Source organism: Macrobrachium rosenbergii, chromosome 23, assembly GCF_040412425.1.
Source record: "Macrobrachium rosenbergii isolate ZJJX-2024 chromosome 23, ASM4041242v1, whole genome shotgun sequence".
In the NCBI taxonomy this organism is placed as follows: Eukaryota; Metazoa; Arthropoda; class Malacostraca; order Decapoda; family Palaemonidae; genus Macrobrachium; species Macrobrachium rosenbergii.
In genome coordinates this window covers 46,431,167-46,454,942 of record NC_089763.1, presented here as the reverse complement: position 1 = coordinate 46,454,942, position 23,776 = coordinate 46,431,167, and the positions used below count along the sequence as shown (strand labels likewise).

Genomic DNA, 23,776 nt, shown 5'->3' with positions numbered 1-23,776 from the left:
TAATTAAGTTGATAATCACTTTTTAATCCTTCCAATTGTTGTATGACTCTAGAGTTAATATGGGAATGTAAAAATGTCACATTTCAAGTCTAATAACTTCCAAAGCAGTGAATATTTTTCAACAAAAACTATGCATTGCATATTATCCTATACAGCATCTAGAACTTAAAAATAAAACAAAATCCTGTCTGTTTTTCGACCCACTTGAAAAAAAAAATGTGAAAAAGAAGGGGGTTAACAATAACAACAGTGGTGGCATACACCTTCATCCTATTTTCTTGCTTCTTACAGTTCTCAGTCTTCAATTTAAATCTTGACTGAATAAAGATCTGATATTTCAATTGTTTCACAACTTATCTTTACTACATATCACCACTTAAAGGAATGTTCACAACAATGCTCTTCTTAGGATAAACCTGAAAAGCTCAAATACAGTAAAACTAAATCTCTGCAAAATACCAGAGATGAAAACAAATTCATTAAAAATGATAGGAAAACTTTCAAAATAACTATTTAACATACCTGAGTAAGTTTGCAATGATGATTCTTCATACGATGACCCTCATCGATTATCATGTATTTCCAGCGCAGTTTTGAAAGTACAGCTTTGTCTTTAATAATATATTCGTAAGTTGTTAGAAGCACATTCAATTTGGTGGCGCGCATCTGACTCTGCACAATTCTTCGAACCTGCGGTGACCCTTTGTACGTCACAACCTAGGGAAGAAATATTGAGGAGGGGAAAAATTAATTAACTGATACCTCAACAGTGTGAGACAATTTTTTAAGAGAACAAAAGGTGCATTAGAGCATCAATACAAAAAAAGATGCATTAGAGCATCCATAAAAAAAGGTGCATTAGATCATCAATACAATGTACACAAACCAAGAATGAATGAGCTTGGAACTTCCACTGACTTCCTAATTAAGATTTTATCATACTAAACCACAAAATTTACTGATTACAATATGTTAGCCTTTTAACAGTTTTAACCAAACCAAGCTTGAGCTTTTCACCATTCATCTTGCAGGAATTGCTAAATTATTTGCTTTTTTTATATACCTTCAATAGAAATTCTAATCTAGCAAGAGCAAATGTTTTTAGCTATAGGGGATAAAAAACTAAATTCCAAACAATTTCCTTTCTCTCAAAAAATCAATCTGAACACCATATTCAAAATATTGCATCCACTACCATGATTCTTATTATATTTTTGTCTTACTCCCAAAATCCCAGAAACCACCAACCACTTAATTTCCACTGGGAAAAGTCATTTGGATAGCAACTAAAATTCAACATACCTGAACAGTTGGTGCCCACTTTTCAAATTCCAAAGCCCAATTAGATATGGTAGAAAGTGGTACAATGATGAGGTAAGGCCCATTATTCTTCTTATTCTCTATCAGGTACGTAATGAGACCAATAGTCTGAATTGTCTTACCCAGACCCATTTCATCAGCTAAAATACCATTGAGGTTGTTATTGTAAAGAGACACCAACCACTCCAAGCCCTGAAAAAGACATGACATCAATTATCAATCTGTACTGAGTTTCCACTTTAACAAGTTTTCCTCCAACGCTAATATTTAATCCTAATGGTCTGTGGCAAAAAGTGACCCAGAATTAGTATCAAAGATATGGGTAGGCATTCAAGATGACTGAGTCTTCTGGGACAAGAGTAAAGCAAACAGATGGAAATTTAAAGACAAAAAGGAATGAAGTTGAGACAATGGGATACTACAAAGAACCACGGTATCCAACCAGAAGTCCCCTTGAATGAAATAACCTCTTTAGGAAAGAATGACAAAGGAAAAAAATGCAAAAGGGTTTTTTGGTCAATAGCCTCTTTTGCAAAGAATAACTGAGAAAAAAGTAAGTTTTTACTTCCACAACCATTTATAAAATAAAAATATTCTTAAAACTCATGAATTTTCTATGGAATAAAAAGACTGAAGAACTCAAAAGAACAACACAGTGAATTAGATATTCAGCACTCACTGCGACACTGAATGGTCTTGTCTTTATGGTAAAAAAAAATGTCTAAACTTGGAAACAGTATAGATACCTTAATCTATATATAAACATATTTGTAAACTCAACAACTAGTAAATGCACATACCTTAACCTGGTATTCTTTCAGAGAACCATTGACCATAATCTTTGCCTGCTCTGTAACAGTTTCCTTGATAGTATGGGCAATGGAGTAATAATTCTTTTCTCCAGTTACATCTTTGTACTCATCATCTTCAACCTTTGCCTTCTTGAGGACCTCTTTGGGATTCTTCTCCGCTGCATCCAACTTATTCTCAGTCGTTGCTGGAGATGTGCTTTCCTCCTCTGAAAGGACTATCATGTCTTTAGAAACAGTTTCTCCATCAGGTGACAATATAAATTCCATACACCACAATCTCATGGTAGATTATCCAGTACAGAATACCAGTACAATTACCTCAAAAAAGCCTTTCATGGGGATATCTCTTGAAATAATTTAACATAACATTCTTTATTTCTTATATATGCAAAACCACAGCTGATGCACTGAAGGATAAGTGCCCACAGCTGATGCATTCAAGGGTGGTACAAGTTCAGTTTGTGGTATGATTTCCATACCCATATCCACTAAACACATTTTTGAGATGAGACTTACCCTCTACCATCAGCTTTATCTGCTGCTACTTGGCGTAGGTTCGACAAGTGTTAAAATTTAAACAACTGTTAACGTACGCTCCCAATAGTTACTCCCCCACCCTTTGTAGGGTGGAGGGTCAGTCAGCAATTGTTATGGTTGTTCATTCTACTCTTGTCAGTCAACACGGCTGGTAGTGTAGATAAGTGCTCTAAATATTTTGTTTATTTTTGGAGTTAACGATTGGATCATATGATTTCTGGTCTGTATTTGGCAATATGGATTCTTCTTCTCTATCTTCCCTATTGAAATCTATTAGATTTTGTAAGGTAAGTTATAGACCAGATTGAGTAATTGACGTACATACACACTAACTTGCATGGATCACCTAGTGTTGACTTATGATTCTGACAATCTTCGTGATCATTGCAGGATTGTTCTTTGGAGAGATAGAGAGAATAATTGCTGAATTACAAGAGAAAGACAGACTTAGGACCTGAGTATAAGAACAGTCTTGAATCTAGGATTTCTTTAGAATCATTACCTAGTCAAGAAGTTAGAAATAAATCTATAATTTCTTCTTAACCCTTAAACGCCGAGCCTCTATTTACAAAAGTGTCTGCCGTATGCCGGCGCAGTTTGAGAGTTAGCACCGGAGCGGAAAGGAAGTTTTTTTCAAAAAATCACAGCACGTTTAGTTTGTACGATTAAGAGTTCATTTTTGGCTCCTTTTTTTCTCATTGCCTGAAGTTTAGTATGCAATCATCAGAAATGAAAAAAAATATAATTATCATATGTAAATATTGGAATATATGACAGCGCGAAAAAAAATTTCATATATAATTGTATACAAATTGCGCTGTGAGCAAAACAGTTAAAGCTAATGAGTTTTTTTTTTATTATATTGTACACTAAATTGCGATGATTTTGGTATATAACAAATTGTAAAACGATCAAAGCAACACAGAGAAAATATTATCAAAAAATGATGCATGAATTCATAACGTGCAGACAAAGTTTTTTTTCAAAAATTCACCATAAATCGAAATATTGTGCTAGAGACTTCCCGTTTGTTGCAAAATGAAGGTAAATGATTGAATATTACAAGAATGTAAGAGTTTTAGCTTACAATTGCATTTTTCGACCATTTCGGTCGAGTCAAAGTTGACCGAAGGTTGAAATTTCGGCACTTATCGTGATTTATATGAAAATTTCAAAACTTATAAAAGCTACAACCATGACTTATTTTTTGTTGTATTCTACATGAAATTGCACACACTTTCATATATAAAATTTTATGTAACGGCTAATATAAAACAGTGCAAAAATGACTACAAAGTGACTAAAGAAATTCATAGATTTTCAGCAATTAGTGTGTGCGGAGGTAAGGAAAAAGTTTTTTAAAAAATTCACCATAAATCGAAATATTGTGCTAGAGACTTCTTGTTTGGTGCAAAATGAAGGTAAATGATTGAATATTACTAGAATGTAAGAGTTCTAGCTTACAATTGCATTTTTCAACCATTTCATTTGAGTCAAAGTTGACCAAAGGTTGAAATTTTGGCACACCGTGATTTATATGAAAATATTTCAAAACTGATAAAAGCTACAACCATGAGTTATTTTTTGTTGCGCACATTTTCATATATAAAACGTTATGTAACAGCTAATATAAAATGGTGCAAAAATTACGACAAAGTGACTAAAGAATTTCTGAGATTTTCAGCAGAGTTAGCGCGTGCGGACATACGGAAAAATTTTTCAAAAATTCACCATAAATCAAAATATTGTGCTAGAGACTTCTCGTTTGTTGCAAAATGAAGGTAAATAATTGAATATTACTAGAATGTTAGATTTTTAGCTTACAATTGTACTTTTAGACCATTTCGGTCGAGTCAAAGTTGACCGAAGGTTGAAATTTTGGCACATCATGATTTATATGAAAATATGTCAAAATTGATAAAAGCTACTACCATGAGTTATTTTTTGTTGTATTCTATATGAAATTGCACACATTTTCATATATAAAACTTTACGTAACGGCTAATAGAAAACAGTGCAAAAATTACGACAAAGTGACTAAAGAATTTGAGATTTTCAGCAGAGTTAGAGCAGACGTAAGGAAAAAGATTTTTTCAAAAATTCACCATAAATCGAAATATTGTGCTGGAGACTTCCCCGTTTGTTGCAAAATGAAGGTAAATGATTGAATATTACTAGAATGTAAGAGTTTTAGCTTACAATTGCATTTTTCGACCATTTCGGTTGAGTCAAAGTTGACCGAAGGTTTAAATTTGGCCACTTATCGTGATTTTTATGAAAATGTGTCAAAATAAATAAAAGCTACAACCATGAGTTATTTTTTGTTGTATTCTACACGAAATTGCACACAATTTCATATATAAAACTTTATGTAAAGTCTAATAGAAAACGGTGCAAAAATTACGACAAAGTGACTACAGAATTTCTGAGATTTTCAGCAGAGTTAGCTGATGCTTTCTTTTGGGATAAGAAAGAAATTTGCGCATGCGCATCTGGGTCACGCTTGTAAACAAAACAACAGCGTGATCCGTGAACTCCCAGCATCCTTCAAGGCGCGTGATTTAAAATTTTTTCACAAACGAGGCCTATAAGTATTTTTCCGCGAATATTTAAAAAAACTTTTTGTAGTCGACGTATTTTACGTCTACTCGGCACCCGACAGACAACTTTTGTCGACGTAAAATACGTCCAGTTGGCGTTAAAGGGTTAAGTAAATACAGATCCTTCTACACCCAAATATCAGCTACAGGGTAGCTGATATTTGGGTGTAACAGAAAGAAAACCTATCAGTTGCACTATGAAACAATTGCTGGAGAAGGTAGAAAGTCAGAGGGAAGAAAGAAAATATGAACGGAGGTACAGTGAAAGGAATGAAGAGGTTGCAACTTGGGGCCGACGGGACGCTGCAAAGCCCCTTAAGTAATTTCTACAGTGCACCACATGACATGCACTGATGGCTCGTTCCTTATCCCAGGTGTTTCCAGATGAGGACTAACATCCCAAGTTGTTCTAGGACTGTGCCTTCTGTCTCCTGCTTTTGTGTTTTGGTCCTCCATGGACAGAGTTAGACCGTGGTTGCATAAGAAAGGTATTAAAGGCCTAGATCTTGTGTCTGACCCACAGTTATTCTAGTGATTCAGACGAGCCAGGTAACCCCCTGCGTTCCATAGTGAATGATGCTGCTGCGGCTGCTGATTGCGTTCCTTAGTGAAATTGTCGCTGCACCTGCATCCGCCTCAAGGAGTTCGGAGCCCTTAGTCAGCAATTCTTTCAGAGTCTCTTAGTTAGCAACGTTGTCAGTAAATGTTCGTGCCACGACTCCCTCTTGTTGATTCATCAAGGCCTTACTTATGTCTGATTCCAAGGCTTTTGCGGTTTGTTTGGGCTGTCTTTCCCAAGCAAAGACTAAGCATGTCAGTTATTGGCATTCGTCCGAAAGTCCACGGGAAACGTCGAGTCCAGTTGAGCTCCTGCATGCGCCTTCGTCGAGGCTGCACCAGGCATATTCTAGGCCGTGGTAAGCTTCACTGAGTCAGCACACAGCCTCAGCTAGGCTACAAGCCGCAAGCCGCCTCAGCGAGGACACATGCCACCTCATCGAGTCCAGAGAAGACTCTGCTGTTTCTCAGGGGACAGTAGGCTGTAGTTTCTTTAGGACTGCAGTTAGTGTCGACGACATGCGAGTCTTTGAACAGCAAGAGGAGTGAGAAGTTAGGTGCGCATGAACAGATTCACAGTGACAGCAATTGGACATGCTGTGCTTCTCCTGCGTTGGAAGGTAAGTCGTGGTTAAAGTGTTCTTTCACCCCGCATGTGTCAGCTGGGTCTTCTCTGTCAGGCCTTGAGAAAGATCTTTCCTAGTTCAGGTAGTCTACGCTATTTGCCAGAGTGGATTACGAGAACTTTAGTGCTGGGTCTTACAACTCTAATACTGCCTGCTTTCAAGAGCTTCCAGGTTGAGGTTTGATTATTGCCTCTCCCTTCCTTTAAGCTATCAGATTTTGTACATGGGAGGTTTGACTATTGCTAAGGGCTTGCCTAAAAAGTTCTACTCTAACAATCCTCTCTTTTGTCCCCCTTCCTTCTTGCTAGGAAGTCTCTAGTGTATCGGACAGGTGATTTTCTTCCCTTTTCTCCTGACCCAGCAGTGGATGGTACTTTCCTGTCCATGTTTTTTCCAACTAAGCCACTATTGCTTCAGGCAGGTTGCATTTCTCTGTTCCTTAGGCTGAGAATATGAGCTTGACTTATGCTATCGAAGCTGTCTTTCAGTGAAATTGTTCTGCACACAGTTGAACAGTGTTTGAAAGAGTTTGGTGAACATCTTCCTTTAGCCAGGGATCCTCTCGTTAAGGCCTTGTTGGTTTTTTTTTTTTTTTTTGCTTCCCTAGATGAGGCATTTTCTTGTTTTGATAGGGGATCTATCCCATATCATGAGCAACATTGCAGGAGCAGCTTGATCTCTGCTGATTCCTTCAGTTTCCCTTCTTAGTCCAGCTATGTTCCAGATCCCATTTACAAAGGGAGGGAAGTTTATCTCCTCCTCTTACAGCAAGACTCCCAAGTCTGATGAAGTTTAGCTCCTTGAGCCCTCAGGTACCGGGGGGAGGGAAGCAGGTTAGGTCTCTTCACTCAAGTGTGCGAATGATTAGGGGTAGACAAAGTGCTTTTGGAAGGTTATTGCATTCCTTTCAGGCTTTGCTTCCTCTATCAACCAGCCCGCAGCTTTTTGGACTTACAGAGGCAACTTAGAGAACAGAAGGGTCTTGAGTCAGGAAGTCTCTTCACTGCTAGAGAAGGCAGTAATATAAGAAATACTGGCTGCGTCGCCAGGTTTTACAGAGGCTTTTCCTGGTTCCAAAGGCAACGGGAGGTTGGAGGCCTGTCTTAGATGTATTCAAGCTCAGCCTCTATGTCCAACACTCCTCCCTTTTTCCTTGGATTCGGCTCCCACGGTCTTAGCTGCCTTGGAGGAAGGGGCATGGTGTTTACAGTGGACATGAGAGGCGTGTATTTTCATGTTCCCATTCACCAATGTTCAGTAAGTTCTGACACTTTGTCTTTGGGGGAAAGATTTACCATTTTCAAGCTCTTTGTTTCACACTAAGTTCCACACCTCAGGTTTTCAACAGGGTCTTATTCACTTGCATATAGCTTCACTCGCTAGGAGTGAAGATAATTTTGTACTTCGACTGATTATCAGTGCAAAGTCCAGGGAGGTTTGCCTGAGTCTGGGAGTGACCTACCTGGGCATGGTAACAGATTCCGTTCTTCTAGGTTTTTCCGACACGTGCTTGAGTAGCCAATCTCTTATCAATTGCCAGCGACTTTGCCTCCTAAGAAGCATGCCAGTCAAATGCTGGCTGTCTCTGTTAGGTCACATGTCTCCCCTGACAAGCTAGTCCCAGGTGCTTGACTTGGTTGAAACCATTTCAGCTGCACCTGATGATGCACTGGCACAGAGGGTCACAGCCAATCCACGAGTTAGTGCCTTAGAACAAAGTTCTGTTTCCTTACCTTTGTTAGCAAATGTCTGCAGAACTTCTACTTGCAGGGAAGTCTATAGAGTCCACGAGCCCAGTCCTCTCACCAGTTCCAAACCCTCTAGCCTGGGCAGTAGTTGATATGGGTTTACACTGGGCAACCCTATTTGTATAAGCATTCCCTCTGCTTCCACTGTCGAAGGAAGTGCTCAAGAATTGAGGGAATCCCAGAATACCACCATGATTCAATTTACGCCTTGGTGGCCAAGGAGGCATTGACTTACAGACCTTCTAGAATGTAAATAGAAGTTCCCAGACAATTACCATTTTGGACAAATCTACTTCAACAGTCAGGGACAGGGAGGCTGCAAGGATATATCAGCATGCTTCATCTAACAGCTTGGAAACTGTCGACAAGCTCCTTAGAGCTAGAGGTTTTTCAAGTCATCTAGGGACTCTATCCTTGCAACAAGGGGAAAGTCTACCAATACATTATATTAGAAACAGTGGAGCTTTATGGTTCATGGTGCAAGTCCGAGGGCATTTCATGTCTTTGCAACCAGCACTGATAATGTAATCAAGTTTCTGCGCTTCTTAAGATTTGCTAAAGGTTTTCCTGTTGCCTCCTTCTAAGGTTATAAATCCATGCTGGCTTCTGCTTTAAGGCATACTGGATTGGATTTTTCAAGGATGTTTGTCTTAAGTGAAGCTGTTCACTCATTTCAACTGGTAATGCATTTCGAACTGAAAAAAAAAAAAAAAAAAAAAAAAAAAAAAACACTGGAACCTGGATGTGGTCTTATTATTAAACCTTAGAGGCCCTTCTTTCGAGTGAGAGAAACGTCTCTCAAGGCTCTTTCTTTGAAACCTTCTTTCTGATGGCCTTGGCTTCGACCAAAAGAATAAGTGATTTACAAGCAATCTCATTGTTAGTAGGGTTTTCAGGCACTGAAACAGAATTATCCTTTTGACTTCCTTGCATGCCAACAAGGCTAAAGCTCTTCCTAGAGTTTTCTCTATTCCTTCACTAGAAACTCTACACTAACTCCTGAGGAAGGAGAGCTGTTTTTATACCCTGTTCGGGCTCTGAAGTACTTTACATCCCATCCTTAACCTTTAGGGAAGCAATGTAGGAACCTATTTTGCTTGGTCTGGTAGCCTGAGGTTCCTGTGTCTAAGAATGCCATGGCTTTCTTGATTGTCCTTCATTCTGGAGGCACATCATGCAGTCTCTTAAGAGGTTTGTCCTCTTTTGAAGGTGAAATAACACAACGTCAAAGTAATGGCCATATCTATTAGTTTTCACCAACACCTCCCTCTAGACCATCTAGTATTGGCAGCACAGGGGAGGCATAGTTCTTTGTTAGCTTCCAACTACTTGAGGGACGTAGAGATCCAATATGAAGATAGCTGTACACCAGCACCACTGGTTTCAGCAGCGGAAATTATTTCCTAGTCTTCCCTTTGTGTTATGAACAAGTAAAGGTTCTCTCTCTATTGATCTCCTTCCTGGGTAAATGGGAATTGTATGTTTGAGTTCGTACATGGAATTTTACTCCACTTTATTTATTTAAGTCAATTTGTAAACTGTAATTGTCCTGGCCTTGTTTGGTCTCAGATAAGGGCAAACAAGGTTTCTTTGCTTTCGTTTTGGAGTAAATTATGTTATTGTACGTTGCAGAGCCATTACTCCTCTTTGGAGAAAACTACCTGAGCTGATTAAGTAACACTTTTTTCCAAATTAACTTATTGTTTTTGGGTGCGAGGTGCCACAGTAACTCCATTAGGTAGGTGGTAACTTTTGAGAGATCATGATTCAGTTTTTGTTTTAGCTCCCACATCAGCTCTGCAGGCCTGAGGCACAGGGGCCAATAAAATGCCATTCTGCACGGCACATCATCAACCAATGGCCACATTTGGGTTTCACATTCCAACCCCTAAGATAGTGGACCTCCCCTGATGATGATCCTCATTGGACAGGCATTTGCCATGGGATCACATTCATCAGGTAAGCAGCAATGAGGATATTTATAATGATATCTGATAATTTGGTTATAGGGAATCTCTTGCCCACCTCCAGCACTCAATGCTGAAGTCAGCTAATGACAGAGGGGTAAGTTTCACCTCAAAAATAATGATTTTTATGGTAAAATCAATTTCTTAGGTACTTACATTCTATCATTAAAAAAACCCTCCCTCCTCCCCTCTTCAGGGATTAACAGTAGAATGGACAACCATAACAATCGCTGACTGACTGCCCCCCCCCCCTCCCTTTCGTTAAAGATTGTTTCAATTTTAACACTTGTCGAACCTGTGCCAAGAAGCCGCAGATAAAGCTATTGATAGAGGGTAAGTACACAAAATTTAAAGCATAACTGAAAGAACTGTAGTGATTTAGGTACAAAGTGGCATATTTCTCTAATCTGACCCAGAATTTTTATTTTTTGCAGTAAACTTTCTGCAGTGCAATACAGGCTGTAAATTCAACATTGGCAATTTTCACTGCTGTATCCTAATCTTTTACTTTTTGTGACCCTGAAATATCCATACATCAAGGACGTTATACCGTAACTTTTGTGATTTTATTAATAAATTTTTTTCTGAAAACTCTTCATTTTAAAGGTGAGAAGAATTACCTTTCTTTGGATACAACTTAGCAGGTTGCTAATAAGCATTGCTTGATTCCTTAATTTCAATATGGATTATAGACATCTAAGCTTTAGCTTTAAAAAACCATTCACCATTTTTAGCAACCTATAGTGGACCCCGCCCCACACGCACATTTCTCCGTGGAACATATATACACATTATTTGCAGAAAATTTGCCTACAAGTATTTGCAGTATTTTTCATACAGAAATATTCACAAATTACTGTACAGGCAGTCCCCGGTTTACGACGGGTCCGGCTTACGACGTTCCGAGGTTACGACGCTTTTCAAATATAGTCATCAGAAATTATTTCCCGGTTTACGACGCATGTTCCGGGGTTACGACGCGTCGTACGCCGATCCAACGGAAGAAATATGGCTCCAAAACTGCAGAATAATCATAATTTGAAGGTTTTTTTGATGAAAAACTCAATAAAAATGCAGTTTACATCGTTTTCAATGCACCCAAAGCATTAAAAGTAAGGTTTTCTTATGATTTTTGACGATTTTCAACGATTTTTCGGTTTATGACGATTTTCGGTTTACGACGCGGCGTAAAAACGGAACCCCCGTCGTAAACCGGGGACTGCCTGTATTTTCATATAATTTTCATAACTAAATGCATTTTTTGTGATAAAACTATTAAAATATTCAGGTATAAGCATTTTTAAAGTTTTTTTTTTTGTTTTGAAGTATCAAAATAAGCAGTTATAAGACTTTTTAGATGGGTTTTAAGTATTCATGGATTTTAGCTATACATGGGGGTAGTGGTACGTATCCCCCGCGAATACTGGGGGTCAACTGTAAACACATTTTCCATGTCATATTTGTGAGAACATGCAATCCAGACCAAATTATGTATTCAAAATATACAATGAAAATTAATGAGTTTTAAATTACCTCTAATGCCTCTTTTCTTTTCTACATTTGTCTGTTGGTATCCTACCAGAGTAGTGATATTGGACTTTTCCCTTTTTGGAAGGAGGGTGACCCACACCCATGTATACCTCATTACCTGTTCACTGCCCTAGAATGAAATATTTTACATTGCACACAGAGATTTTGTCTAGAACTGTCTTTTTTTTTTTTTTTTTTTTTTTAACGTTAGTCTAACCAGACCACTGAGTTAATATTAACTCTCCTATGGCTGGCCCGAAGGATTAGACAAGATATTTAAACTAATAATTTAATTAAACCTAGCGACATATGTTAATCTAAGAACTAATTAAGTTAATTAGGAATATATTATAAATTATTCTATGAATCTTATATTTTATCGTATAAATGATTAAATTTAAGGAATTTTAAAATATTAAAAAGTGAAAATTTGTCATTTTCTGACAGTATATCTTTAAAGGAATATCTTCTAAATAAAATGTCTCTTTGGATTCTATATTTTGGACATACCTTTAAAATATGCTTTACTGTTATTTGTATATTACATATTTCGCACATAGGTATAGGGGCATGGGGGTTACTCATCAGGTAACCACGTGTCAGTTTAGTGTGACCAATTCTTAGCCGTGTCAACATTACTGAAAACCTGCGGTAATTCTGATAGGATGATGGCCACGGGTCTAGTTTCTTTTATTTCTCTTAATTTATTGTTAAGATTGCTTTCCCTCCAGTTATTTTGCCATTTCTTCTTAATCACCACTTTACTGTATCTAGTATAATCTTCTAATGGTAATAATTCTGCTGATATTGGGAGTGTTCTAGCCTCTTTTGCATAGGTGTCAGCTTTTTCATTGCCTTCTAATCCTATGTGAGATGGTATCCAACATAGAGTAACAGAACTGTCTCTCACCAAGGGGACCCTCATGAGAGGAATATTGTCTTAGCAGAACTGGTGACTATCCTATGAGAACTTTCTATTGTATACAACTCATCCTCATTGTCTTAGGGGTAGTCTGTTTGTCATAATCCATAAGTAAGGATAAGATATAACATGAACGTTTCCCTTCACTCAACCACATTAGGTACTCCAGGTCTATGGGTGGTGGTGCATACTCTCATATTGCACTGTTATCAAAGCCCAGACATATTAAATTCTGGTCTTTCCCTAGGGAACTGTTGTCAACAGTACATAAGTTACAGATTAACATGGGAAAAAGAGGAAAAAGCCCTAACAAACAACACCACTGACATTTAGCAAAACAAACACTCCTCTACACAGAAATTCTAATGATACAAGCATACAAAAAAAATAAAAAACTGTACCATTCATACCCATCAGCAACTACTCAAAACTCTATTGAAAGTCAGCAAGAACTCTTAATCATACTCGAGTATCTAACCACATAAATTCACACTTGCAATAGTTAAGACTATTTCTAAAACAATAAACAGCTTTATGCTACTATCTTACAAAAAAAAAAAAAGACACGGCAGGTAATCATTTAATACAGGTTAATGGCAAAAATACTAACCTTTCTTCTCTGACTCCTCCTCTTCGTTCTCATCATCAGATGTTTCAGAATCATCTTCCGGTAATACTTCCCAGCCAGGATTTGCTGCCAAGAAAGCCTCCAAGTTGCTAGCCAAAGGAGCAGCTTTTCCACTAACAATAGTTCCTGTAGCAGACTCCATAACAGGTATGTGACGTTCCTGAGCACCACCTTCTTCACTATTGTCAGCTTCCCGTGCTTTGCGTCTTTCCTCTCGCTGTTTGTGGGAAGATGAAAAATCTGTAGGATTACGCTGATTTTTAAGAGAAAAGTATACTGGAAAAACTTAATGGCCCATACATATAAAAGAATCTTAATACAATCTTAATGCTTTGTATGTGGGGGGGGGCTGCTATACATACATTTCATCCAAAACTACATAAAAATCCTTTTGTGAAAACATGACCCACTGTTCATGCATGCTAAAACTATACCTAAGACAGTATTAAACAAAATCATGCTTCACTATATAAAAATGACATTTTCATAATAAAATTAAGTTTCATATATACTTACCAAGTAATTACATAGCTAACGTTTCTACTCACACGGCAAGTTTTTAAAAATTTACGGTAGCGCTTCTACTGTTTTGTGTAGGTGACATGCCCCGCCCACTATCGGAGCACATGGGAAACAACCCAGCAGGTAAACTCACTTTGTGCCCTTATGTCCATAAGAGGGGAGGAGGGCAGACTTTGATTCTATAATTACTTGGTAAGTATATATGAAATTTAATTTTAATGCGAAAATGTCATTTTCATATAAATAACTTACCAAGTAATTACATAGCTGTATCCCACACTGAATGGAGGTGGGATACATGGACATACTCTATTCCAAAACATTAAAGCATGGTAATGACTTTGAAATAGAAAAATTGTTAGCATTGGTATGACAAATTTTTAATTGATTTGTACTTTTCATAACTAACATAACTGCAGTCTTAACATTAGGATAAATCTTCTGGTACCAGCTGGAAACTGGAAAAAAATATATGATATTTTTATGATAAAATAAAGCTTTATATATACTTACCCAGTAATTACTGTACTTAGCTAAGATTTTCTACTCAAACGGCAGCTTAAATATTGAAATTTGTAGTAGAGATTCTTCTGTTTTGTGTAGGTGACAAGACCCTGCCCCAATTTCGGGGTGAGAGAGAGGAACACCTAAGCCAATAGATCAATCTGTTTATGTAAAAAAAGTCCATGTGCTGGGAGGAGGGCAGCTCCATCCATAATTACTGGGTAAGTATATATAAAACTTTATTTTACCATAAAAATACCATTTTTATATATATAAGTAACTTACCCAGTAATTACTTAGTTGATTCCACATTGAAAGGTGGTGGGGAATCGTGGACAGTAAAATAACAATCAAAATATGAAAAGTTAATGACCTAATACAGGCTAACATTGAGACAATGTTTGTTGTTTCCTTACCTGGTGAGAGAGCTGCGCAGATAATTACTGCCTCTGGTTGGCGCTCATCTCGACCCATAGAAACATGATGGTATAGTCAGAGTCGTCTCTATGGAAGTGGGATATTCTTCAGCAGGATCTTTGTGACGAAGGTGAATACAGAAGGTGAACAAAGCTCATATCATTGCCCCTGCCCTGGGTGCAGTACCGAAAAACAACAAAAATCCAGCAATAGAATTACCTACACCACAAAAATTAACATGACCACTACCCAACACTAAAAACCAGGTGGGCATTCCACTCTTGTACCCTCCAGTCTTCCCAGAACTCAACATCACGAACAAGGCAAAGAGCTAAATACATAGGAAGGGATACTTCCTACACTTCCTTACCCATCACTACGCCAACCCTGGACATCGGTCCTAGGGTACTGCAGTTTTCGTAAACAGTTTCCACTTCCTGCATTGCAAACACTGGCTTGCTTCTCCAATATATTGCTTGAAGACTGGAGGATAAGGAAAGATTGTGCCTGAAAGCCACTGATGTAGCGACTTCCCTATCATCATGAGCTTTAACTTTCATGACTTTCAAGTCATTTTCCTCCACTTGGGAGTGAGATTCAATAATAAGAATCCTTAAAAAGGAGGAAATGGCATTCTTAGATAAAGGTCTAGAGGGATTTTGACTGAGCACCACAAATTAGAAAAGTGCCCTCTAATTTTCAAGGCAACAGGAGTGTTGGTCAAGGGAGGCCTCTCCCTGAAGGGGATAGAATAACCCTCCTTGAGTACTCTGACTACCCACTGGTCTGCCCTGTTGAACTCCATCTCTCCCAGAAGAGAAGGAGCCTCGCATCCACTGAGGAACAAAGGACTGAGGTCTCATTTGCAGGTTGAAGGTTTATTTGATGACTTCTTGATGGCTCAGGGTGTGAACCTAACTGATCCTATGGGCCTAGATTGAGATCGCTGTCTAACCCCCAGAAAGGGCCTAGATAGCAGAGGAGAGGAAGTCCTGGTGGGTACTGCAGACCAATCTCTCTCTCACTTTGTCAACTGTGCCAGAAGATCCTGGGTAGACTTCTTACGCAGGCTAACAATCTCACTAACAGTTGTCTGTGTGAAAAGATGATGCTTGTTCAGCAGAAAAAATAAAAGCGCTGACTTCTGAGATGAAGTAACACCTTTAGACATAAAGGAAACCCAAAGTTCCCTCTTCTTGAGCACACCCATTGTGTGTAGTGAAGCAATCTCCTGCAAACTGTCGCTGACTGCTTTGTCAGTGCAGGAGAGAAAACCCAGAAATTCCAAAGAGTAATCAGGTGGAAGCAATGGCTCTTGAACTTTCTTGGCGAGAGTGCCTAAACACCAGTCCATGAAACTTAAAACGTCAAAAGTCTTAAAAAGACTTTTCAGGAGGTGGTCCACCTCTTGGGCCGAAAAGAATACCTTCGTTGATTGTAGCACGCATCTACAGACTGCATCAATGAGACGAGAAAAGTCCCCCTGGGAGGAGGCAGCCACTTCCAGGGAAAGAGCTTCCCCAGTAGCATAAGATAAGTAGCAAGACCTAGACAGATGAGAAGGAGGGACACTAAAGCAGGCCTTCTCCTGCTTCCTCTTCTCGGAAAGCCAGTTCTCCACTTCACTAAGGGCCTTCTTGGATGAGGATGAGAACCAACTTGGGTAGTCCAGCAGTGTCCGAAGGCTGACTACTCATCATGAAAGACGAAGCCGGGACCAAGGAGTTGCAGGTGAGAAGAATTCTGAGAAATTCTGGAGTAAAAACTTCAGAAGTGACACGTAAGGCGTCGTTGGAGAATTTTGATCGAAATCCTCTTCTTCAGATGAAACCGGTGACAAGGGAGCATCCGATGGAGGTGCCTTAGCAGTGGATGGTCCATGAAGAAGTTGCAGAATGTTATCCAACTTGCATTGAAGAGGAGCTAAAGCTGGATCCAAACTTGAGGCAGACTAACAATTCGTCGCCAAACTGGACAAAACTGGCGCTTGAAGCTTAGAAGCAGACATCAAAATACTGGTTGGTTCCCATGAGGCAGCAGCAGTAGGTGGAAGAGAAGATACACTGCAACGTGTCGGAGCTCTAGAGTAAGCGGGTACATCAGGGCTTTTATTCGAAGGTAGGTGTTCAAGTAATATACGGCGCTACGCCGCTACTGGGCGCTCGTCGTACGAAAAATGCTCATCAAGCATATGATGCTCAGCAGAATCTGGGAGGTTAGAAGTGTTGTACACTAGAAGCTGGGCGCTTGGAGTAAGAAAGAAGAAGCTTCTTAGGCGAAGAGGAGTGACTAAATACTTGTTCCTGGTGTCCAGAAGAGAAGCGTTCAGGGTAGTCGCGCTTACTGTAAAAGGGTTGAGGACTAAGAGGAGGCTCCCTCAACCTTTTGCTTGGAAGTCGAGGAGCTAGATCCTTGAAAGAAGAACACCTTTTCAAGGGACGTGACTCATCGAGACAGCACCACTGTCGCCTACGGTACAGCGAAGAATCTCCTGAACTAGACGAGCTGATGCACATCCGAGGCGCCTTTCCAGCGGCTGTCTCTTGACGCAACCTTGGATGTAACAAGCTGGTCTGAGGGGGCAACTGCTCGTGGGCAGACCCCACTGACCTCCCTTGGGCTAACGGTATGCCTCCTCCCCGGTTCAGGTGAGTATGGCAGTGACCGAAGGAGAATCAGCAGGACAAACAGCCACCTCCTCCTTCTTATTGAACTTATCCATAACGACACGCATCAATGCGCTAACTGGACCACTATACCTACCACCATATTAATTCTCTGTTCAAATTTATTTTCCATGCTGGCGGCGATCGGGCTCGGAAGTGGAGTAGGTGGTCTAGGAGTATGTACTGATACAGGGAAACAGGAACAATAGGAGGAGATACAGCAGGAATAACTACATCATTAGATTAAGAGTTATCTGAAGCTAAAGTTTTAGCAGCTGCCTTCTCTTGTTTTCTCTCTAATTTATTTAAATGAGAAGTCAAGGTCTTCCGGTCCCAATCCTTGCAATAATGCCAAATCAATGGTTCTGCAATTTGTGCACAAGGTATGAGGTAACTTTCATTTTTATGCTAGAAAAAGTGTCTCATAATAACTAACTAAAAAGTCACAGTTAGTAACAAAAATCCAATCAAGAAAAACAATGCTGAAAGGCTACCATACAAAGAATTTCACCAGATGGGAAGAAACAACAACTGTCAAAACTGAGCTGCTTAGTCAACATAGTGTGTGGATGATACAAGCGGCAGAAACAAATTGATCTATTGGCTTAGTTGTTCCTCTCTTTCACCCCAAAAGTGGGCAGTATCTTGTCACCTACACAAAACAAAAGATTAGCTACCGTGAATTTCAAAATTTAAGCTGCCGTTCAAGTACAAACTCTTAGTGAAGTAATTACTGGATAAGTTACTTATATCAAAATAATTGTGCAGGTGCTCATCTTACCTGTAGTTTGCGTGGCAGCTGAGCACTGGGTTTTTTTAAGTGGGAGCTTTGCAGCAGAAAGGCTTGACTAGCAAAGCATACAAAAGCACCCTTGCCATTGGCGCAGCACCAAATTTAAAACCAAAAACTGTCACCTACTTTAAAAACACCACAACCCATCCACTAAGACTGGTGGTTCCAGGTTTTCCCAAAAAAACTTGAAAACCCTACACCACGCAAAAGGATAGCAGGAGAAAAAAGTGCATCTTTACCATGCCAGCCACTGATAACAGCCCCAAGGTATTGCAATTACAGGCAGTCCCCAGGTTTTACGGGTCTGGTTAAGAGGCTTTTTCAAATATATTAATCATAAATTATTTCCCGGTTACTGACACATGTTCCGGGGTTATCTTATCGTAACGAGCCGATGGAAGAAATATGGTTCCAAAACGGCAGAATAATCAAAATTTGGAGGTTTTTTTTATGAAAAACTCAATAAAAATGCAGTTTACATTGTTTTCAATACACCCAAAAGCATTAAAAGTAAGGTTTTCTTAGGATTTTTATGATTTTCTACGATTTTTAGGACGATTTTCGGTTTTTCGGAAAAACGGAACCCCCATCGTAAACCGGGGACTACCTGTATCAAACATTGTTTCCACCTCCTTCAAATAGTGAGATGTGAAAACAGACCTGCACTTCCAGTAGGTCTCCCTCAGGAAGAGCAACAAGTCGTTCTTAGGCAGAGGACAAGAAGGGTTCTTAACTGAACACCAGAGGTTGCTGGGTGGACCTCTGATCTTTTCTGTCCTACTCAGATAGTACCTTAGAGCTCCGACTAGACAAAGTACTCTCTCTTCTTCCTCAGAGCCAAGGATGTCCATTAAATTCTTAATGGTAAAAGAATGAGGCCAGGGCTTGGACGGGTCCTTGTTCTTGGCCAAAAAAACACCTAGGGTAATGGAGCAAACTGCACCTCCTTGGGAAAAACCTTTTATCAATTGCTTGAATTTCACTAATGTGTTTAACAGCAGCTGAGGCAAAGAGGAAGTGTGTCTTGCGAGCGAGGTCCCTAAGAAAGTGGAACGAAGGGGTTCAAAAATAGGACCGTCAGCCACTTCAAGACTACAGTACATCCAGGTTCCCAGAGACCAGGTTGTCCTTCCTCTGTTTTGACGTATCAAAGGACTTGGTCAGGTCATTAATATTTGAGTTTGACGAAAGATCCAGGCCTCTATGTTTAAAAATTCAGCTAAGCATAACTCGATACCCCTTAGTAGTGGAAGACGACAAATTCCTGAATTCCTCAGATATAGGAGGAAATCAGCAATCTGCATTACAGATGTCTCAGAATAAGAGACATGGTGGTTGAGGCACCATCGATAGAAAACTGCCCACTTGGCCTGGTAGACGAGGCTAGAAGATCTTCGCCTGCATCATGCAATAGTCTCTGCAACTTCTCTTGAAAAGCCTTTTGCTCTGACAAGGTTGCAGACAGTCTGAAGCCTGTCAGGGGCAAGAGCAGACAATCCTTGGTGGTGTCTTCTGAAGCGGGGTTGTTTGAGTCAAGATGGATTTTGGGGAAGGAGCCTTGAAAACCTACCAATTGTCAAAGAAGGTCCAGGAACCACTCCTTCAGGGTCATACTCACATTGTGATGAGCTTGAAATTTGTTCATCACCTCATCATGCTGAAGGGTGGAAAAGTGTACACACCCAGACTGGACCAGTCTTGCAGCATGGCGTCTGTTGCCCATGCAAGAGGATCTGGGGCTGGAGAGCAAAAGAGAGGAAGGGAGATGTTTCATGCAGGTGGCAAACAGGTCTACTGTTAGCTTGCCCCACACTTTCCAAAGATCCAGACAGACCAGGGGATCCAAGGTCCATTTGGTAGGAAGGACCTGCTTCCAATGGCTCAGCTCGTCCGCCAAAACATTAAATTTTTCCCTGGATAAACCAGGTGACCATAGTCACTTGATTTTGATCTGCCCGCAGGAGTGGATCTCTTGCTGCCTGGCAGAGAGAAAAGGAATGCTGGCCGCCTTGTTTCCAGACATAAGCTAAGGCCGTGGTATTGTTCGCATGCACTAACACTATCTTGTTGCGGACCATGGTCGAGAAACACTGAAGGCCTAGATGAACCGCTTTCAGTTCTCTGACATTTATATGGAGGCTTGTTGCTCTGGGGTCCAAGTACCGGATACTTCCTGATTCCCCAGTAGGGCTCCCCAGCCTATATCCAAGGTGTCTGAATAAAAGTCTTGGTCGGGGTTCAGAGGTTGAAGGGACTTCCCTTTTAACAATCTTTCTTCAGAGAGCCACCATTACAGGTCTGATATGATCTCCAGGGTGACTGGAAACACGTAAGTGTCCGGCTGTGTTTTCCTGTTCCAGTTGGCCTTTAGAAAGAATTGGAGAATTCTCATGTGCAGTCTGCCTAGTTTGACAAACATCTCTATGGATGCCAGAGTTCCCAGTAGGCTTATCCACTGTTTTGTCAAGCAAGACGAAAGGGCTAGAACACTGTGGACCATCTGAAGGCAGGTGGAAATTCTCTTGGGAGATGGAAAAGCCCGAAAAGTCAGAGTTGAGAGTCATCCCCAAATAGGGGATCTCTTGTGATGGGGTCAATCGAGACTTCTGGAGATTGGTAAAAAGGCCCAGCTCTTTGGTAAGAAGAATCTTGTGTAAATCTTTCATGCACTTTTCCTTTGATGGGAATTAAAGTAGCAAGTTGTCCAGATACAGACTGACGTTGATTCCTATTAAGTGGAGCCATTTTGAGAGAGGAGCGAGGACTCAAGTGAACATTTGAGGGGCCGTCAAAAGGCCGAAGCGAAGGGCCAGAAACTGATATACTTTGTCCTGAAAGATAGACATCAGATACTTCCTGGAGTCTGGATGGATCAGAATGTGAAGTATGCATCCTGCATATCTAATGTTATCATCCATCCAGTTGCCCTGGTGAATGGATGAAAGGACTGAATGGTTCCTCTCCATCTTGAATTTTGTCTTCCGGACAAAATGATTGAGGGCACTTACATCGAGGACAGGTCTCCAGGCCCCTGATGTTTTCAGAACCACAAAGAGACGCTTGTAAAAGCCCTCTGCGTTGATGTTCTCAACTTCCTCTATGCCCTCTTTTGGATGAGGGATGAAACTTCCTTCAAAAGGGCCAAATGTCTCTCTGAGCCTCTCCAGTAAACAGACAATGTGATGGGAGAAGTGACAAATGGGAGGTCTTCAGGAACAGGATGGTGCAGCCCCCTTCAGAACCTTCATGATCCATGGCTCTGCTCCTCTGATCAGCCTCTTTTCCCAAAACTCTAGGAGTCTGACTCTTACCGTGCATGAAAGACTTCCTTCTCACTTTTTGGGCACTGTCTTGGCTGAGCCCTTCTTAATGGACCTGGCCATGAATCGGACATTGGAACGGGTCCTAAACTGAGATCTGTGTCTACCCCCAAGAAAGGGCTGCTGTTGGAGGTTGAGAGGCCGTTGTGGGTGTAAAGGCTGGTCCAGAGGCGAAAATAACAGGGCCGATTTCTTTGTCTGTGTGACTCCCTTAGTAGTAAAGGGGGACCAGAGCTTTCTCTTCTTTAGCACTTCCAAGGTAAATAGAGCAGAAAGCTCTAGAGCGTCATCTCTAATGGCCTTGTCTGCACAGGACAGGACTCTCAGCCCGTCCGAAGTGATGTCTCCCAAGAAAGCTAAGAATGCCAAAAACCTTGAATAAATCCTTGACAAGGTGGTCTAATTCCACCAAAGAAAACATTATCTTCCCCGATGGGAAAGCAGAACTTCAAGAAGAGTTGATGAGGCCAGAGAAGTTCCCTTGGGTGGAGGCAGCGACTCCCAAAAAAAGGAGCTTCCCGGTGACGTCTGAAAGCCAATCTCCCATCTCCTAGAGAGACTTCTTGGAGGACGAAGACGGTACCATCTTGGGGAGCCTAGTCCTGTCATCCAGTTGATTTCTCATCAAAAATCAAGGCAGGTGAGATTGGGGCAGCTGGGGCAAAAAAGGTGGGACAATTCGCCAAAAGATACTGTAGGAGAGCTGTATAGGAAGGAGGAGGAGCAGGTTCTTGATCAACCTCTTCCTCTTCTGAGGAGACCAGGGACATGATAGCATCATGAGAAGTCTTGGGCGCTGAGGGAGCTTTCTTCAACAAACTCATGATTTCAGCTAACTGTTGCTTAAAAGGAGCCGATGAGGGCTCGCTTGATCTTAAGGTGAAGGCAACAGAGACTGTGGTATCTGAGCAGACTGAAGAGGCGAAACACACCTGGGAGCGAGTGCTTGGCGCTCAGAGGCAGGTGTCAGGTACTGAAGAGTTGGCTCCAGGCACTCGGTAAGTGGTGCCAGATGGTTGGGAACAGGTGCCAGGTGCTCAGGAAGACCAGCCAGATGCTTGGTCGCTGACGCTGGGCACCTATGAGTGGACGCTGGGAGCTTGGGAGCCAGGTGAGGGTGCTCAGGTGGGAAGACCTATGGACTATCCCATATAACCAAAGTGGATGCTGGAAAGGGACAGGGACAGAAGGGTGTACAGAGTAACTACAAAAAGGCTGTGGGCTGGTACTAACCTTCTTCTACCGCTTAACGGGAAGTGGATCTGAACGTTGACCAACATCATCTGAAGGGTGTTTAAGTGGTCATGAAGAATCTAGGTATCGTTTGCAGTGCCTCCTGCCTGCACCAGAATCGTTGGAACTAGAAGACAACTGATGCACCTTCAAAGCGACACCTTTCCAATGGCTGTCTGCCGACATCTGGGATCGTGCAACAGGCACAGCTGAGGGGGCAACTACCATGGCAAACACCACTGGCCTCACTTGGACTTCCGGTATGTCTTCTCCCAGGGTCAGAGGCGGGACAGGGACCTTCATCTAGAACTGACGGGACAGATAGCCACTTCCTCTATTTGCATTACACTGCCACTCATCACTCTCCCAATTCTGCCACTGTAATCACTACAAGGTTAATCCTCTCATCGAACCTAAGATTCGAGACTGGCAGTGGTATTAGGGTCGCAGGCAAGGGAGCCAGGCACAGGAGTAGGTGGATGAATAGTAGGGGGGCCAGTACAGTAATAGGAGAAAAAGTGAGAATAGGAGTAGAAGGAAGAGCAGGACTAGCTTCTAAACTTGGTTTAGGAGTATTTTCTAGGCTAGATGAACATCTCTCAGCTCTAGAAGCCACTTTCCTCTTCCTATCCCTCTAATTTATATAAGTGGGATTTAAGCACTTTCCATTGTTTCTCATCCCATGAAGAACATTCTTTACAAGTTTTCTCCCTGCTACATTCTTGCTCCTTACATTTACGGCAGATGGAATGAGGATCATAAGATTCTGTTAACCTAGTTTTACACCCTTCGCTGCAATAGCGAAAACTAGAAGAGCTAGAGCCTGACGTAATTCTGCAATAACTAGGGAACTAATCCAAAAAAAGCTAATAAACTACCAAAAGCTTGCTGGCTACCAAAACAAAGTAATTGTACTTCACCAAAATCAGCAAAGACAACTGAGTAACCCATAAAAAAAGCTGCTGCAAACGACGCCGATTCGCGCACCAGAGCAGGCAGAAATTAAGTGAGTTTATCTGCCAGGTTGTTTCTCGTGTGCTCCGATGGTGGGCGGGCTTGTCACCTACACGAAA

General features: G+C 40.9%; 1 protein-coding gene across 25 annotated transcripts in view; it reads right to left on the bottom strand.

Annotated features, from left to right (window-relative positions):
* Positions 1-23,776, bottom strand: part of brm (ATP-dependent helicase brm) — a 134,207-nt gene that overhangs the window by 70,393 nt on the left and 40,038 nt on the right. For 15 of the 25 annotated variants that reach the window (XM_067125894.1, XM_067125912.1, XM_067125897.1 and 12 more), the window contains exons 8-11: positions 13,231-13,465; positions 2,121-2,347; positions 1,303-1,512; positions 523-717 (exon numbers count right to left, since the gene is read on the bottom strand). In XM_067125894.1, coding sequence (XP_066981995.1) covers positions 523-717; positions 1,303-1,512; positions 2,121-2,347; positions 13,231-13,465 — 867 coding nt within the window. The remainder of the gene's footprint in view (positions 1-522; positions 718-1,302; positions 1,513-2,120; positions 2,348-13,230; positions 13,466-23,776) is intronic. The other 10 variants (XM_067125907.1, XM_067125906.1, XM_067125895.1 and 7 more) reach the window with 1 other exon arrangement.